General features: G+C 40.7%; 1 protein-coding gene across 6 annotated transcripts in view; it reads right to left on the reverse strand.

The window, feature by feature from the left end:
- The window catches only part of LOC139993559 (uncharacterized), a 52715-nt gene that overhangs the window by 6762 nt on the left and 27729 nt on the right, over nucleotides 1-18224 (reverse strand). For 2 of the 6 annotated variants that reach the window (XM_072015396.1, XM_072015394.1), the window contains exons 2-4: nucleotides 4121-4492; nucleotides 3119-3420; nucleotides 2282-2687 (exon numbers count right to left, since the gene is read on the reverse strand). In XM_072015396.1, coding sequence (XP_071871497.1) covers nucleotides 2282-2687; nucleotides 3119-3420; nucleotides 4121-4492 — 1080 coding nt within the window. Of the gene's footprint in view, nucleotides 1-2281; nucleotides 2688-3118; nucleotides 3421-4120; nucleotides 4493-8799; nucleotides 9089-13364; nucleotides 13427-18224 lie in introns of those variants that run through there. The other 4 variants (XM_072015397.1, XM_072015392.1, XM_072015393.1 and 1 more) reach the window with 4 other exon arrangements.

Below are 18224 nucleotides of genomic sequence, written 5' to 3' on the forward strand. Positions count from 1 at the left end.
ACTATTTTCGTGGGTCACGGCACGCACACGCGGTGGATCGCATGACGCGACTGGCTTATGCGAACGCTGTCCAAGCTTCTTAAGCTGCTTTCTCTATTTTCGTGGCAGCCAGAACTCGGTACATGCAAACAATGTTGTATCGTATTCTTTCTATTATAACGTTTAATTGGACTAATAAATCGGTCTAATTAATCAAGTACAAACGTATCGTTTAAATCTCGTATCGTCCGTAAACGCAACTTTCGTACCGCTACGAAAATGCCATACTTTAGAAACGAAACATAGCACCTGGTTAAAAAGTGCTTGATCGTGAAATATGCTTGTAATTCTTCGTTGAATTCCAAATTTAGTTATCAGTTATTATCGTGGTTTGAATTCGAAGGAATATGTAAATGTTTCAGATTGCTAATTGAACCGACCGTTTAATAAATACGTAGGTATTTGTTATATCGGTCAATAGAATATAATGTAAATATATCGATTTAATCGAATTGATAATTTCGATTAATTTCTTAAACGAGTAATGCTAGAATATACGTACATAACTTGATAATTGCATAATTTGATAAATTGTTATTTATCGTACCACTTGATAAGCAGTTTCTCAACTATTACAGATACGTAAACTACGAATTGCATAGATTTTTAAATATTTTGTAGACGAATAACGTGGCATGCGTAAATATACGCGTATATAACGTGTATATAGGAGAAAACAGCTATTCTAGAGAAGAATAATTAATCGGAACGATGATTTCTTTTCGTGTTTTCTATGCAGTTTCGATAGCGGTATAATTGTTATCGTGATAAAGCACAGCTTTCATTAGGATTCATCGATGACCACCCTGTGTACTTTGACGCATCACTTTGAATCAATTGGTATTTGTTTGAAAATATTTTTACAAGTCGTACAGGGTACCCTGTAAGAAGCGTATAAGAAAAATCTATGCGATTGCATTATCGTTTTAATAGCGTTGCTCGATGATTTCTATAAACTCTGCTCCGCTGGATTACTACCAGAAGGGTATAAAAAGCTCGATTCTTGGACAGCGATGTTATCAACGAGGCAACAAAGTAGCGATTATCGCCGTATTTCCGCGATCGTATCTAAAGAGTAGCGGCTCTCTTTGCGAATTATTACCTTTTACCTTGAATGTGGTAGAGGCACGGCGGTAATAAAACAGCAATGATGCCGATGGACGGGACAGCAGTCATGAATCTGGCTATATCCCTTTCTCCTGGCCGCGCATCCAACCGACACTGTTCTCGTTTAACATTAGAAACAGGTACAATCAAACGTACTAACGCCTAAGCCGAGGCATCGCGGGGAAGGAGCAACCGGGTACAAAACGGCGGCTTATCGTTCGATAATCCTGATCCTTCTTTTCTCTCCTGTTACACGTTGCTTGTTTATATATGCTTTTTGCTTTTTTTGATTCGACCTCTCTCTCTCTTGTGGCAGTGACGATTAAGTTGCGTAACGCACTTGCGACGTTCGAACGTTCGTAGAGTTTGACGATTAAACGCGTTAGACGGTAGATTTTTTGTCCAAAATTGAGTTAAAAAGGTGGCGGAGTATGAATCTTTTTGTTTCAGAGAATCGATTAACGCGTTAAACGTTAAATCTCGATGATGGAATAAAAATACGATGGAAATTAATCGGATATAACGCGTGGCAATGAGACGATGGATAATAACAAAATAGTACTATAAAGTGAATAAATTAAAAATTAATACGACGTGTATATTTTTGCTGTAAGAAATTAAGATTGGAATTTCTGTCATCCGGAGAAGACCGAGACTAGAATTTTCGAATCTTGCGAAATTCTTCGAAATTAGAATCGTTTCTCGCGAGAATAAAAATTTGTATGATCGTAAGAGCGGAGACGGTCAGAACGAAACGTCGACCGCAAAACGATTCGCGCAACGTAGCGCTGCTCCCTCCCCGAAATGCGTAGATTTTCTCTTGGTCGCAAGAAAGACAATCTTCGTATGTTCGTCCGTTCGCATGTTGTTCCGTCCATCCGTCCATGAACAGAACCAAAGCTACAAGAGAGAGACAGAGAGCGAGAGAAAAAGGTCCGCGTCTAGAGTCATGCGATAGCAAGGGAGAAAAAAATAAGTAACTCTCTTTCGAGAATCTACTGCCAATGACAGAGAAGGAGAAGGAGGAGAAAAAGAAGAAGAAGAAGAAGAAGAAGAAGAAAAGAGTAGAGGAGAGCCGAGAAAGACCGATATTCTCTCTACGGCCTCCGGTTCTGATACGCCGCTATCAACTAACCATTTACGTTGATCAAAGGAGGACCGAACATGTAGTGGCCAGGATACATGTAAGGCTGAGGAACCGCTGGTATCACGTGCGAAACGTGTACCGGATCCTGCATCATTATCGGATTAAAGTAGGCACCACCGTTCATCCCGTTCTCCAAAGGCTGTTCTCCTGCCTCGTGTTCATTCGCGTATTGTTCCTCCAGTTTTTCCTCCTCTTGTTCGTCGATCTGCTGTTCTTCCTCCTTCGCGTTGATAAAATCTATAGATCGTTCGTCGTCCATTTCCTCGCCTACGCTACCTAAATTGACACATCTTGTCCCATTCTCGTTCCACATCCTGCTGGTACTCTCCATTGGTAGAACCGTATCCTCTTGTTCTTCCACCACCACCGTATTCTCTACCATGCATTGATTGCTCTGAAAGAGAAATTTCGACGGATTAGATATTTGCCGATTATTTTTGTTCGTGAACGGGCGATAGGCGGGGCGGGGGTTGAAGAAAAGTTCCGAAGTAGTTTTTGTTCGACGAACGGATGTAATCCGACGGTGGTGGTCGATGAGTAAAACGAACGCACGAATTATTCTCGTATTGGGACGTTTAACGCGACCCATTTCTGAGGGATCTATGAGCTGAAACGTACAACGCAGAACTGGAAAGAATGATCGGCGGAACGATACAGGAGCAACGAAACCGCGTGTATACTGCGTTGTTTGTACGTGTAACGCTTTCGCGCGATACCCGCGATTATCTTTACTGATCGCGTTGGATCTATGAAAAAATAACCAATCGTCCAATCGTTTAATCGTCTTTTCAGCTCTCCGTTATACGTCATCTATTTTCTCTATACCTCGTAATTCATCATACAGTAGGGTTCACCAGGCAGTTTGGGTACGATCGTCGAATTGATCCACTCGATCGGCCTAAGAGGCACCGGTGCACAAGGCATGGCCGCCAGGACGCTGGGCGCGGGTTGCGCTGACATCGGCGCAGGACCAACCAGCATCACAGGATACTCGTAATAGTAACCACCCGCGTGGTCGTAAAACGACCCATATCCTAACTGCGTGTTCGAGTCCATCATTGGCGCGTACTCACCGGTACCATAGTCCCTGTCTAATAGCTGTTGATCCTCTGTCGTTTCACTGCCATCTGTAATCAACGTAAGAGGATAAAACGAGAGTACAGACCGCGAACTTGCAAGAACTAACATTTGTGTTACGTGAAAACACCGAGAGAACAGGTTCGTGCATGCAGTTTCAGTGATTTACGTTTTTAACCGTGGGACGTAACTCGTTAACCGGGGACGACGGATCAACTCGGACTCTCAATTTCCGCAACGTATCTTCTTACTTACGATTTCATCTTTGCTAAAAAATTCTGTTAAACGTACAGGTAAAATAATTTCTTTATTTTCGTTCAATTTCAGCCCTCGAGATACTCTTTAAACCGAAGAAAATCACAGGTTCGAGATTAGAAAGTACGAAAAGTTAATAAGCTCAACGCGAAACAAACGCTTCGATATCTGAAAAGCAAACAGCCACGAACTTTAGAATTTATCTTTCTGCCAATTGTACGGAAAAATTCAACAACGAGACAACTTTTTACCAAACATCGTCTAGAAAATCTTTCGAGCGCACGGTGAGTTGAAAGAACGGGGTGGAACGATACCGTACTTGTCCGTCGGCGACGTTCTCCAACGAGATACGACAGAGTAACGCGGAAAGTCGTACAAACTTGGAGAGAATGGTAGGGGTAACTCCGAGCAGCTCGCCGGATACCACGCGGCGATCGGGAAGGCGGACGAGACAAGCCAGAAACTCGATGAAATACGTCACGTTTCTATCTATACCTCTACCTGCGGTGGAATGCGACGCCGATTGGCTCTCGGTGGTCGAGGATGTCGCGCTGGTGTTCGCGTTCCCAGCCCATGGCTTCTTCTTCGACAGATAACCCTTTTTGAACAACATATCCTGCCTCGGTGTCGTGATCCTCGTATACTCATCCTCGTTGAAGATAATCTTGGGTTGCGACGTCGAGCCGGACGAATAGTCCCTGTGCCGAGTCGTGGCACCAGCGTAGGCTCCACCGTTGCTACTTCCGGCTCTAAGCGCATTGTACCCGCTCTGTCCAAATCTACCGCTGCAACTGTGCGTGTCATTTTCCTGTCTCTTCGAGTAACCGTTTCGCAATCCCTCTTCTTCGTCCTCTTCGCCGGGTGGAGCTGAAAATTAAAGCAGAAAATATGGTTCATCGGATCCAAGTAATTTCCCTTTCTTTTTTCTTTTCTCTCGTTTCCTTTTCCTTTTCCCCGTTAAACGGATGCTGTTCTTCGTACATTATCATAGCAACTATTTTCATCTATAAGTATAACAAAGAATACAAATTCTTTTCGCCCTGTCTTTCATTAGACTATTAGTTTACGTATTATAGCGTTAAAATTTAAAAACTGGACGTTTCACGATTCTTTGCCGAAAGATAGATACGTTTCACGAAACGAATAAACTGCAATGCTATTAAAATCTCTTTCGCATCGATGCAGTAACAAATAATCTATCTTGCTTTGATCGATCGTTTTACCTATTTGCGACGCGTCCGATAGAACGAGAAGCGTCTGTCGAAGGAAGTTTATCGTTTTCGGTGCTTTGACACAACGTAAGAGTCGTAAGAACGATCTCACGAGCAGAAAGAACACCGATTCGAGTACCATCCACACGATTCGTATTACAGAGGAATTTGTCACCCGAGTGCAACGGTGTTCGCTAGCCACAAACAGACCCGTTTCTTCGACGCGTATAACGATGAGTCTCGCGCGGCAGCAAAGTCTCGAAGAAATCCCATTCGGTGTTCCTCGATCAGGTAAATACACCACTGTTCGAAAGTTTGCGCCCACGAAATGAAACGTATTCTACCGGTAGAATACTTACCGGTAGAAAAAAAAGATCGATCGATCTTTGTATCCTCTATAAAAGGGTATTCTAGAATCGAGCATTTGGATTTGCCAATCGATTGGTTTAAAAGATCTCGTCAAACTTATCGTACGCTCGATTTCAAATAAAATTGAAACGTCTCTCGAAGCATATGCATTGTCGGATACCAGTATCCCGATACTTTTCTACGAAGAATTAAAAAGACTCGTCGATCGAAGCATACAAGAGTTTCTGTAAATCTATTTAAAAAGAACGGAGACGACCTTTAAACGTTTAAAATGCCATTACTTTCAGCATCGATATACGTACTAGATCGTGTATTATTCGACGCTATGTAACTTTTCTCGACGAAGAGTCATTTCCACCGTTATATCTTCCACCATTTTAGAGTTACAGCTTCTCCTCATCATATACAGTTACGTACAACATAACGAAGCAAAAAGATACAAAAGCTTTTTATTTTCTTAGGCACATTTTCCTAGAATTTGGTGAACTCTTAACGTGCACAGTACGCACTAAATAAGTCAGCGTGAGAAACGTGCGAGCGTCGACTATTTTCATCGTCGTTTAAAGTTGCAACTAGCGACAATTAGTTACGATGTTTCTGCAAGTATCGTACCTATTCTCGATCGAAAGATCGTTATTTAAAAATAAAACGAGATATTTATAAACGACTAATAATGTAACCTACGTTTATAATACAAAGTATGCTGCTTTCATCATCTCCTATCGAGCTGTGCAGTTCTAAACGGCGTATGCGTATAATTAGGATCGAAGAAGTTAGTCGGTTCACGACTCGAGAAACGAAACCGTACCGATCGAAGCATCTTAGATCGGGACGTAGGAACTCGAACGCTACGAGAATAAAAAATTAAACGAACAAAGTGAGAATGAAATCAACGACTCTCGCGAAATATAAACGCTTTGTACGTACAAATATCTCATATTAAGTGCTACAAAATTTCGAATAAATTGCCAGCTGGATCGATCAACTCGAGAAAAAGAAATACGTTCTACGACAAATCTCTACGACAATTCTACTTTCTTAGCTACGTCCGTAAAAATACGAAATCGAATAATTCTTCGTTTAAGAGAAAGAAACGCGATATCGTAAAAATGAGAATTATTACGATACGTTCGGTCAAATGTTAGTAACATTGTACTTTGAGTGGAACGATTTGCCGTATCGGATACTGACACAAGTAGGGTGAAGGAAAACAATCGTTGGTGCCGTGCATTTTTCTTACATAGTGACAAGCATAATTAACCGCTCCAAGATCGAAAGATTATCGTTATAAAATTAGATACAGTATTATATAACCGTTATTACGGAAACATATTCATACGACGTTTCGCCTTATAAACAAATATACGATTTGAAGCTTTCTTTTTCAAAAAAAGGCTTTTCAGCGTTCTTTCTGCAACTTTAATTTATCTTTTTTGAAAAAATAAAAATTCAAGTAGAAAAACCGATCTAATTCAGTGACAAATTGATTATTCTCTATAAAATAGATTCATAAACAAATATATAATTACAAGATCTAGATAGAAACTAAGTAAGATCCGATCTACGAGGAAATTTACGGCAATCCGTTTATCAGAATTCCATTTATTAGCGATGCATTTAGATGGTGCCGGATTAAACGAATTCCTATCGATCGAGTAAGTCTGACTGAACGCGAACCTCGACTGTTCGAACCAGACATCACGGATAATAAGGAGAATCAGCGATTTCTCTTTTTTATCGGATAAGTCGAGCAGATATTTCTCAGCCGGTGCTATTTTGTTATAGCGATCTCGTTCAAACGCCCATACCACGATTTCATACGAAACTCGTGCAAAACTTTTACGAAAATCAACGTTTCAACTTGTCTCTCGAGAACAATAATGTTTTCCGTCGTTCTTTTACCTTCCACGATCTGCGTTTTCTAGGCTCGTAAGAAAAAGAGGTATTACGATTGAAATCGTTATAACAGTACGATTTTATTTTTACAGTAAATTTTATTAACAACACGGACGATGATACGGTTATTGTTTTTCACCAATAAAAACGAAAAAAGAAAGAAATCTACTGCATAAATAACCTTAGATATTTACGTATGATATTTACTTTATAAATATTTCAGACACTTTTAAAACGCGAGCTCCATCTTTTTCGGCGTTAACCTGTCGATTCTATATATCGTACGTTCGGATAAATGGATCTTTACCGTAAATGAATTATACTCCGTCCGACGATCAGTTATATCGAATAAAATAGAAGAACACTTGCATAAGACTGTATCTTTATCTAACGTTGCCGACATGTGAGAAACGCAAGGTCCGTCCGAGATACGGAGGTCGTAGCGAAGGAGTTGAAAAGAAAAACGAAAATAGAAAAGGAAACCATTACGGATGTACATACGCGCGTAATATTCCAGAGTCTAATTTCTAATCTACGATATAATTTTATATCGACAGCTTCAAACTTCTAAAAACTATCAACTTTTAACAGGCGAAACGAAGCGTAAACTACTTGCACGAGCTATCGACCTTCGTTACATCGATCGTACTAAACCTGCGATACTCCTAAGTATATTGCGTGTAATTTTGTTCTATTACGCTAACTAACAAAATTCGTTTCTATCTACTCTATGATATTAATTTTAGAAAATCGTGACTGGTCATGGGTCAAACGAAACGTGTTTTGGGAAATTCAAAAGTAATTTCAAAAGCGATTCTTTATCGTTAAGTACAATGTTGTCAAGCGTTGTTCAACTACGAGGATAAAGCAGAAAAAAAAAGAAACGCGTTAAAACGATGTGTAGAAAAAGCAGATTATAATATTACCAGTAACGTCTGTTTTTTTAATCGGTGTCGGCAAGATGTTCGTTATTTAATATGGAAATAAGCTAATATCTTTTTATTTATTTATTTGTTAAACTCGATGGTTATTGACAAGAAATTTGTTGACAAGAAATGGAGATGAATCGAAATATGTCACGTCCGCTCGTGCTTAGGTATAACGAATAAATTAGAATAAAACAAGGCGGGATTAAAATACGACAAATGGATCGAGAGCCAGATTTTAAGATATTCGGAACAGCGACCACGTTATCGGTCGTCTCGCAATTAGAGCAACACGTTTCTTGTATAAAAGTGTTTCTTTCTAGTCACTCTGTTTCACGGTGTGTAACGACAATTGCTGCTGTTTGGCAAAACAAAGCGACAAGTTAACAGAGTGGAAACATCCGCCGCACGAAAAATTTCATTAATGTCGCGCAATTTTACACCTAACGCGTGGACTACGGATTTTTATGCGTTTATAGGAAATCCGGAACAGCGCCGAATCGCGTAAGACGCCAAGCATAACGCTTCCTATAGGTAATACGTACGTAAACCTGCAGTCGCGTATCGTGCGATAGAATTTATCACGTATCACGGCAATAAATCGTAACTCGTGGAACATGAATTATCAGCAAATTTCACCAACGACGTCGGTCGAACGCGTTTCATCGAATTTGATTTGCTTTTAAAAGAAGGTGCAGAAAATAATAAAAAAGCTATAGCGAAAACTGTCCGCTAAGAACCATGATCAGTCTGTTCGACAGGGTTTCCGTACCGTCTTGGTACCTCGCTAAAAGTAGAACGTGTTTGGAGGAGCCGATCACGTGGATAACCTTTCGCTGTCGACGCCACTGCATCTCTCCCTGGCCGTCTCCTTCCTCGCGAAATCCTCCTTTCCTTCGACCCTTGTTTACCAGCGTATATACACCACCGGTCAGTCACTCGCTGGTCTTTCACTCCAATTTCACACTCCTTTGCATTTTTCCTCCCTCCTTCACCTTTAACTCCTTCTCTTCTTCTTGACGACAGAAAAAGTGCCAAAAGCTTAAAGATTCGTCTATCGTTCGATCCTCTTTTACTTTTACCGTGTCTAATCGATCTCTTTGATTATTTTTTACAAATTTTCATTTTACCACAAGCGGAGAAAATTTTCGGATTTTTACGTTTCTTTGCGTTCATTTTGTTATATGTTATATCGCATATCTCTCTCTCTATATATATGTATATATATGTGTGTGTGTCACTATCGGACAAAGATTTCTAATTACTCGTCTAATTTTACTCGGATTATATATCTCGTTAATTTCGTTATCGATTTGAAATTAACGACGTTACACATCGACAGCAATTTTCTTCGTCTCGACAGGCTTTCGACGAAGAAGGTTTCTAAGAAGTCCGAACTGAACTCGAGTCTAGGCTGATATTTTTAACCCTTTACATACCGCTGGCGCCACTTTAGGCAACATTGATAGAGCGCAAATTTTTTTTTTAATGTGCTTCTTAGCGGCAAAAACATAAAAGATAGAAGAGAACTCTGGTCTAGAAATAAAACTTTCTTACTTTCCAAACTTAATTTTTGTTTGCAAAAAAAAAAAGCTTCGCCGCAAGATAGCGCACGAGCGGTCGATAAATCGTATAAAAAAAAAGTTCAAAAAAGCGCAAAGAATAAGAAATTCCTATAGCGTATGTACGTATATATAATTCATATGAACGTCGATGCTCACAGAGGGAGAAGAAAAAGAAGAAGAACAAATCGAACAGCACGTGGCACGCAAAGTCGAATCTGGCAGCGAACTGCGAAGTGCTCGATTATAATCGAAAGTCGCAGCGTAAAAGGTTTAAGGGTGTCTAGGACGATGCACGATAACCCCCGTTGTGGTTTCTTCTCTGTCGGACGTTATCGGTTCAGAAACGGCTTCGGAAACGGCTTTAGGAACGGCTTTACGAACGAGTTTAGAAACGTGAACGGCACTGATAAAACGCGCCAAATAAAAGGAGGATGCAACTGAATAATCTGGTGCACGCGATGCCTCGAGAACGACTGCGGTTGACGCGAGGAACGGGGGTACAGAGGGATCAGGGGACAAACCAGAGAGAAAAAGAGCGAGAAAGAGGAGAGAGAGAGAAAGAGAGAATGGTTTACTAGCTGGCGGACGTAGCTCATTGGCCGACGGTCGTGGATTAGAATAGCAACAGAATTAGAATAGAAAACGGGCGAGAACCAACGTTCACCGTCGATGCTGCTAATCGTGCCGCCCAACATCGATTCTCTGTCTCTCTGTCTCTCTGTCCGTCTGTGGTACGGCCGTATCGTCGGAGAAGCAGAATGGAGATCGTTAAAGAGAAATCGGTACTAGGGTTTTCGGAGGGAGAGGTGTTTGGAATTTCTAGGAGGAATTCCAGAATTTCAAGATTTTGCTTCGGAACACGAATAGCTTCTATCTTTAACCTTCTTATCGAAGGCGCTATTTATCCGATAGATCTCTGTCATGCTATTTACGGCTACGTCCCTCTCTGTCGTAATAGAAAAACGGAAAGTAATCCGCGACAGCGACGTTAATTTATCAATGGAATTTTTAAACCTGCTGCGATCGTCGCACGCTTTATACCTCAATCTCGCGTTAGCTTTCAATCAGATCGTTGTACAAAATTTTTGTACGGACGTAATTAAAAAAGTAGAACTCGAACAGAAATTCGCTTCACCTATGAAAAATGAAATTTTCGTCGTATAAATCGTGGTGCATATTTTTGCATCTTCAAACAGCGCGCGAATGCATAAAAGAAACAACAAGATTTTCCACGCGTATTTCGTTACTTTTACTCTTGAAAGATGATCAACTTTTTCTACCAACTAGCCTTTGTCGCGCCTTTTCAGAATACCCGATCCTCCGATATTTTCTACGATATTCCCACGTCGTCGTCCTCAAAGAACCAAACTATCGCAAACTTAAAATTTGGAAAAATGTTTCTGCGTCTTATGGTTTAAATCGAAGGGTATAAATCTAAAAAAATTTTATTCCTTGTTCTCCTTTCGTACAAATCGTGACACACTCCTCCCGACTATTACGCAGATATCGTTGTAACGTTTACAAGTTACGCGTCGTTTAAAATCGGTTTAACCAGTTTAAAAATCTAAGAAAGAAAAAAAGTATCTGCTCGGTCGGAGCAAGTTTTCTAATTACCAATATTCTAATTTCTACTTTTCTCGAGAGTATCTAATCAAAAATATCGTAGAACATATCGTGGCCTACTTTCACGATACAAGATGTAGTTGTTTCGTAATTTCTGTTTTTACAGTAAAACCGGCTACGTACGTACTTTGGTGTTAATCGAATTTGTAGGTTCAACGTACTGGGGTCAGTCGGGGTATTTTAAGCGACAAATAGAAAGCACTTTGAACGCCTAGCTTCGTCCGCTTATACGCATCGTAACAAGCATTTTCTTGCACGCTTGACAATCATTGCGAACTAAATTAAATTAATTCGCCGGGCGAAACTTCCGAAGCTGTACACGTACTCGTTTTCCTAATGGAAACGTTAAAAAGATCGGTTACGTTTCGTCGATGCCATCGACGCCAGATCATCTCCAAGGCGAGATAGTTCCCAACTAACGTTTCTACGTACCTATGTTTATCGTCGATCGAAAACGAAAACAAAGCATCGAACGTATAGGTGAAAACGGTTACAACGTTTATACGGTCGATCGTAAGACAAATTATACACCGGAAACGATACGTTTCGAGTAAAAATAAAGCTGTGAAATTGGGAAATTTATAGTACAATCTGATACAGATGCCAAGTAGGTTGTTGCGTCATTACATTGTCGCGTTATATAAAACACCCTTGCGTTTGTCATTTACTCGACGAACGCTCGACTTTATTAATCGTGAAATAGAAGTTGTGGGTGTACGTAAATTGTACATTAAGATCGTTTATATTTAAACGGTTTATCATCTAGGTACTATCGTCGTAGGGAAATAACGATATGCTTTTACAGGAATCGTACGTTCCGATCTCCTTAAACCTGTGTGTATCTCCTGTGTAGCGCGAGGACGCGATTCGCAAATTAAATACGTAAACGAAAGGCGTATCCGTGTTACTTCAATTTTATTTCATCCGTCCGAATCTATCGAAAGGTCGACGGGCACGCGATTTTTGCCGCGTTTTGCCCAGGAAGCCGCGATAATGCCAAATATCATATCGCAATTGCGTACATTTTTTCATTTTTTCCGACGATATCCTCGAAATCACTCACACCGTTGAAAACTGTTTAATCTTACATTTAGTTTAAACCGAAATTTAATTTTATTAACGCGCGTTATCGATGATCGCATTAAGTTAAGGCGTGAAAGATATTTTAACAAACGACAAATTTCATAGCGCAATTATTATCTATATCTAGAATGTTCTAGCAAAGATGCTAATACAATTTCGTATTAAAACGGGAAACGTTTTATAAAAAAAGATTCTCTTGCCGATGTACGTTTAATTTATTTATTTTCTTTTTTTTTTTTTTATTTATCATTTATCTTTTCCGTTTCTCTGAAACGAAAGACGAAGAACGAAAGAGATTATATCGAATAAATTCAAATTATAATTCATTTAACGGTACAATTTCCATAACGAGAACATATTTGTATACATTTGAATAAAGCGAGAAAAACAAAATAGAGGACACTCGAGGCGAGTGATGTTTTAAAGAAATTCACGTTGTAATACGATTAAGGATACAGTTTGGAGAGAGCATATTTGAACCATCTGCATCGTCGATCAAATCGAATCGGCGATCTATCAAAGTCAAAGCTAACGATATCGGCGATATAATTCTTACAACGAAGCAATTTTAATCAGCGATGGGAATCTGTGAGAAAAACACTCGCAAAAAGTTTAGCAACGAAGAGGTAACGTTCTTTAATCGGCATACACGATCGATCCGTTACGATTTTTCACGGTTACGCGACAAGTATAAAAAAAGACGCGCGTTACAGGTGATTTTCGAACGGACCAACCAGACAAATTTCATTTATATTACATGCGCATCGCCTTTTATCGCCACAGGCTGGAAAAGCTTCGACACTGCGAATCAGAGTTATCTATTAAGAAACGCAGCGATAATATATTTGCCGTGTACGCGATGTATACGCACGTTCGCTACTTAAATCGTTGATCGTACGATATTAACGTCACGAATCTTTCTATCGATTTAGACGCGATCCTTTTGATCCGTTTTACGATTCAAAAATTAAAGATGGCGGAGACAAAGATTCCGTTAAGCGATAAAACGAAGCGAGCACGATCGAGCAGCTAAAAAATACTATTCGAAAAGTAAAGACGAACGTACCTTCCGAAACGAACAGGCGAATCATTGCATTTTATGCATAAGTCAACGAGGGTAACACGTTAAATCCGTACGACGGTTTCATACACACTGTCACTTACGAATACAGAGAATAACAAACCCTCGTATTATTTGGGCGAATTTCGTCAACCGTGCGTTTCCAATAAATATTTCCTAACATTTGTATACATTTCGAAATACGTTTAAAATTTTACCGATATTGTCACGATATAGAACCGTTGTAAGTACATCCTGTCAAAAATAATCGTTTCGTCGTTAATTTCGCCGCTTTGATCAAATTCGGCTACCGTTTATCACGAACCAACCAAACTGTCTATTTATAAACGATAGCGTACAACGGTTCGAACCAGTTTTTAGAAATTTCTCGATCTTTCCTGCGAAATTGGCCGCTACGAACCTGCTACTCCATAAACGTGTCATAACATGGAAACATCGAAAGGCAACGAAGAACGAAACGCGTTTCAGAGGAAGAACAAATAAGCCGGCGGGCAATATACGCGTCGTTATACCGTGCTTTAGCACGAGCAACGATCGTATTGTTGAAAGTACGCGCGAAGAATGCTATTGACGTTAACAAGGATTGTTCGAGTACGCGGCAGAATCGCGCAAATAGGTCAATTACTGAACCGATATCCGTGCGAATAAAGTTGCAAAAGAGAGAACACGTGGATGGGAATCGACGAGCCAAGTGTCGAAAGCGCAAAACGCCTGCCAGAAATTACTATACCCAGGGATGAATCGGTGATTGACCGCGTCCATTGCTACATTCCGTGCCTTGTTCTTTTTCGTATGGAAATACACGCGCGTATTTGGAACGCACCATTGATTTATTTTAATATCGTTGATATTTATAGATCGATTATTCGATAAATCGTTTCATCGGATATTATTATCGTATTTTTCTTTCATCGATCCTCAAATATATCTAATAATAAGAGGCAATTGGTTCTTTCTTTAAGCTTTATCGGAACAACCGCGAAAACGATCTTTCGCGGATCCTTGTATCCAGAGTTTCGATATCGTCGGTCGTCTTTATTCGGTTACCTTTTTTTTTTTTGTGAAAATCCAAGCTTAGACGCTAATTAAGAAAATAGACGGCTAAGAAAGAACCTGATTCTAAGGGGTAAGGAACGATAGATCACCGAAAATCGATAACGAAGAAAACGACTGCGCGTAACAATAGCACTGCGCTTATCTCAATTCCGTTTATCCCAACGATCGTATCGTACGAACGAAAAATCATAGATGGTGCGGAGAATCGGACAAATTTTAAATACTACGCGATAAAAGTTACGGTGTTACACGAAACGAATGCTTCGATATATTGGAACGAACGGAAATACCAGAATTAATTACACTTGGGTCTCTTCTTATACGGTTTCTTAACGCGTCTTATATACGTTTACGCGGTTTATTAAACACGTTTTACGTACTACCTGTTGTAAAACAAATTTTCCTTCATCCTTTCGAGATGGAAGCGCCTCGAACCGCTTTCCTCCGACACGGCGAGATCTATACCCACGCTACATTTTCGCGCAGCCTACGTAAGAGTTACAGTCGTTCGGACAGTTGGTGCACGATCGTATTTGGTGCATGCCGGTGCACCGGCGCTTTTCTCGACCGTCTCGATTCCTATCCTCGTTTCCTTCGCATCGAAGAGCGTACGGAACAGCTCGCCCGTCTTCCCATTTTTTCGTTCACGAGGAAACGCGTTTTTTCTATGTCGACCAAGTATAGAAGTATAGCACTCTGTGCGTGCGTGTAGATTATTTCGAAAAATCCCTCTGATAATAAACTTTGTCGTCAAAATCTTTGGTCCAGCTTCGCGATAATTTACCGCTGTCCTCGCAAGAAAAACCATCGGTTTTAAATTGCACGAATCACAACGTTAAACTACTCCAACAGTTATATAACCGTCTACAAACGCTACCATACTTTTAGCTGTTTCTGCGATATATTTTCTAATTTTAAACTCGCAAACGTAGTCACGCAAATACCACGGTGGTCGATGATTCACGACGTCGGGTAACAAAATTTGAAGAAAAAAGAAAAAGAAAGATTTTTTTAATAAAACGCAAAAACAAAAGATCTTACGCGCGAATTTAGTTAATAGGTATATTTGGCGCGTGGAAAAGTAAAAACGAGATGTACCGGGTGAAAACAGATAGGAAAACGATAGCGACTTCTTACGTAGACGAAGATAACGAACACGTTCGTTTCCAGTAGCGCGTTATCTTGGAACGTCGAGCTTAAATTCTACGCGAGTCACTGAATCACTGGGACATGGAACATAACGGAATCCTCTTACGCAGACCTACGAACGATTATCACGAGATTATCTGTTTTTCATACTTTGAATCTTGGATTCGATATCGGATCGAATATCGAAAATCTTTCGAAAGAAAAATAACGATGGTATCGACCGCTTATTTAGCGCGCTATACATACTTAAATGGTACAAAGCGAAATAACGTTAATTTTCACGTCGCATAAATAATTGGAAACCTTTGGTCCGCAACGTGAGTGCATTTAGCGTAGGAAAGATACGTACGTACGTGTAGAGATTCGATGGTACGGCCGTAAAAACGTACAATAATAATTTCGCCGCTACTTATTTGGTAGAAAGTTTGAAAAAAAAAAAGGACTCGAGAGAAATTCATCGGCTAAAACTTTTTTCGCAAGTTCAATTTCTTTGCAAATTGGTGCAAGTAGAATCGTCCGTCGTTCGCTGGACGACTTATAACTCTACCGAGGATTCCACTCGCGATAATTAGCCTCGGACTTTGCTGACACGCCTCTTGTCAGGTCTGCGGACATTGCGTCGTGTAATGCAATCGCGCGAAACACGTTTCGCCTACCTCCTCGCCGTGCCTCGCGAGACACCGAGGCAACGAACGACAGTATCAGTTGGTCGCTTCGCGAGCTAGCTTCTCCGTTTCCTCGTTAATTCCGTCCGATACGTCTCCATCGAACGACTCATTCTCGCAAAATTCCAACTCGTTCTCTACCGAAATTATCGTAAGGCGTTGAACATAGAACGAAATTATTACGCGGAACTTTTTAAAGCGACTTTGAAAACAAAGAGACTGCGACGCTTGTGAAACGATGGTGCGATATAAAATATAATTTGCGAGAATGTAAATCGAAAATAAAAAGGGTTGCCGATCGTTGTGGCTGTCGTAGGCGAACGCGTGTGAATCCAGAATCTTTAAAAAAGGAAAAATTGTAAAGAACGACTTGCAACTAAATAGAACCTATGGCCAATTTTGTATACGTCGATTCGTATATAGATCAAATTACGGGAAAAACCGTGGCTCCATCCAGAAGTAAAAACAGCAATTGAAACTTCGCACTATCGAACTTTGATACGTCTTGATTCTTTACCTGTGTCTAAGTCAAAGTTTCTTCCGAGTGTGCCAAAGATTTTTCAAAAAACATCGTACGCGATATACAAATGGCGAATTACTCGTTCGAACTTCCTTCTGCCTTGCTCCGTCGTAAGGGATTCAGCCTTATACGCTACCTCGAATTCGTCCGCGATCAAAATGTCGTCTGTATCGACTTCGAACTCGCCGATTCGACGGTCGCACGTACGTAACAGGTATCCGACGAAACCAACGAAATTCGATCTACTCGACCCATCGATCGACCAAAGGAAAGTAAAGAAATTCTACGACGAGAGCTTGTCGAACCCCGTCGTGCATCACCCTTTCTCTAAACCATCTTTCAAAGACTCGGAATACATATTTCCGTGGAACGGGTATATCGATCGTTTTCTCCACGACCACAGATTATTAAGAAAACACAGTGTCCACGTATAAACGACTTTGTCGACCGATATTTTTCCACACGACTCGACGGAGATCGCGGCTCAACCAGCGTCTAGCAGCATGGCTCCGCGTGCTCGTTCCTCTCAAGACGAAAACACGCGAGCAAGATGATGAAAGAAACGAGAGCGTACGCCGAGCTGGTGTGCGACACACTGGCGGCTAGCTTCGATTTTCCTGCGACTGTGCACTCGCAACGATTTTGCATCGCCCTCTGCCAGCCACCCTTGTGCGCACGCTTTCCAGTCTAACCCCCCCCCCCACCAACAACCCCTTTCGCTCTTCGTCGTTTCGTCGATGCTCGATTCCTTGTTTCCGTCTTGTTACCACTTTCCATTTCCTCGTCCCTCGCTACCTCACGACCTTCTACTATTCGGTCTTCGTCGCGTAACCTCGCTTCCATCTTCTTTCCAAACGTTCGTTCCATGCAAATTTATATTTTTATCAACGCGCTCCAAGAAACTGAACCTTGACAGAGATTTGTCTCGTCCCTCGAGTCTATAAAAGCTTATGGCTTTTTAATCGCGTTAGTCCGCTTTTTCTCTCGCTGATATTTGTCTTTGTTCGTAATTTCGATGGAACGTCTTCCTTTTCCGATCTAAAGGAACCACGATTCACCTTTTTCGCTCTATACGATTCGTCTCTCTTATCGTTCCGCTTCTTTCACCGTCGTCCGTTTTCACTTTCGGCAAAGTATCTTCCTCTCGAAACTCAAATCGATCAAAAATTGCCCCCTTCTCTTCCCACTCTCGCCTTTCGTCCTTCCTTTCCTCGCCTATCCCTTATCGTTCTGCTTATCGTTCGCAATTTCTATCGTTCGTATCTTTAGCGAAACGCCATCCTCTTTCCGTCCGGACGATATAAAAATTTCTGCAATTTCATTTACGATCTACCTTTTTGCCCCCGTCATTTATATTCGTATTTTCGACAAAATTCCTCCCCTTCCCAATCCGAAGCAACTAAGGAAATTACCTCTGTTTCAAACTATCTTCTTCACCCTGGCACCTTATTATTT

This window comes from Bombus fervidus, chromosome 13 (genome assembly GCF_041682495.2).
Source record: "Bombus fervidus isolate BK054 chromosome 13, iyBomFerv1, whole genome shotgun sequence".
Taxonomy (NCBI): Eukaryota; Metazoa; Arthropoda; class Insecta; order Hymenoptera; family Apidae; genus Bombus; species Bombus fervidus.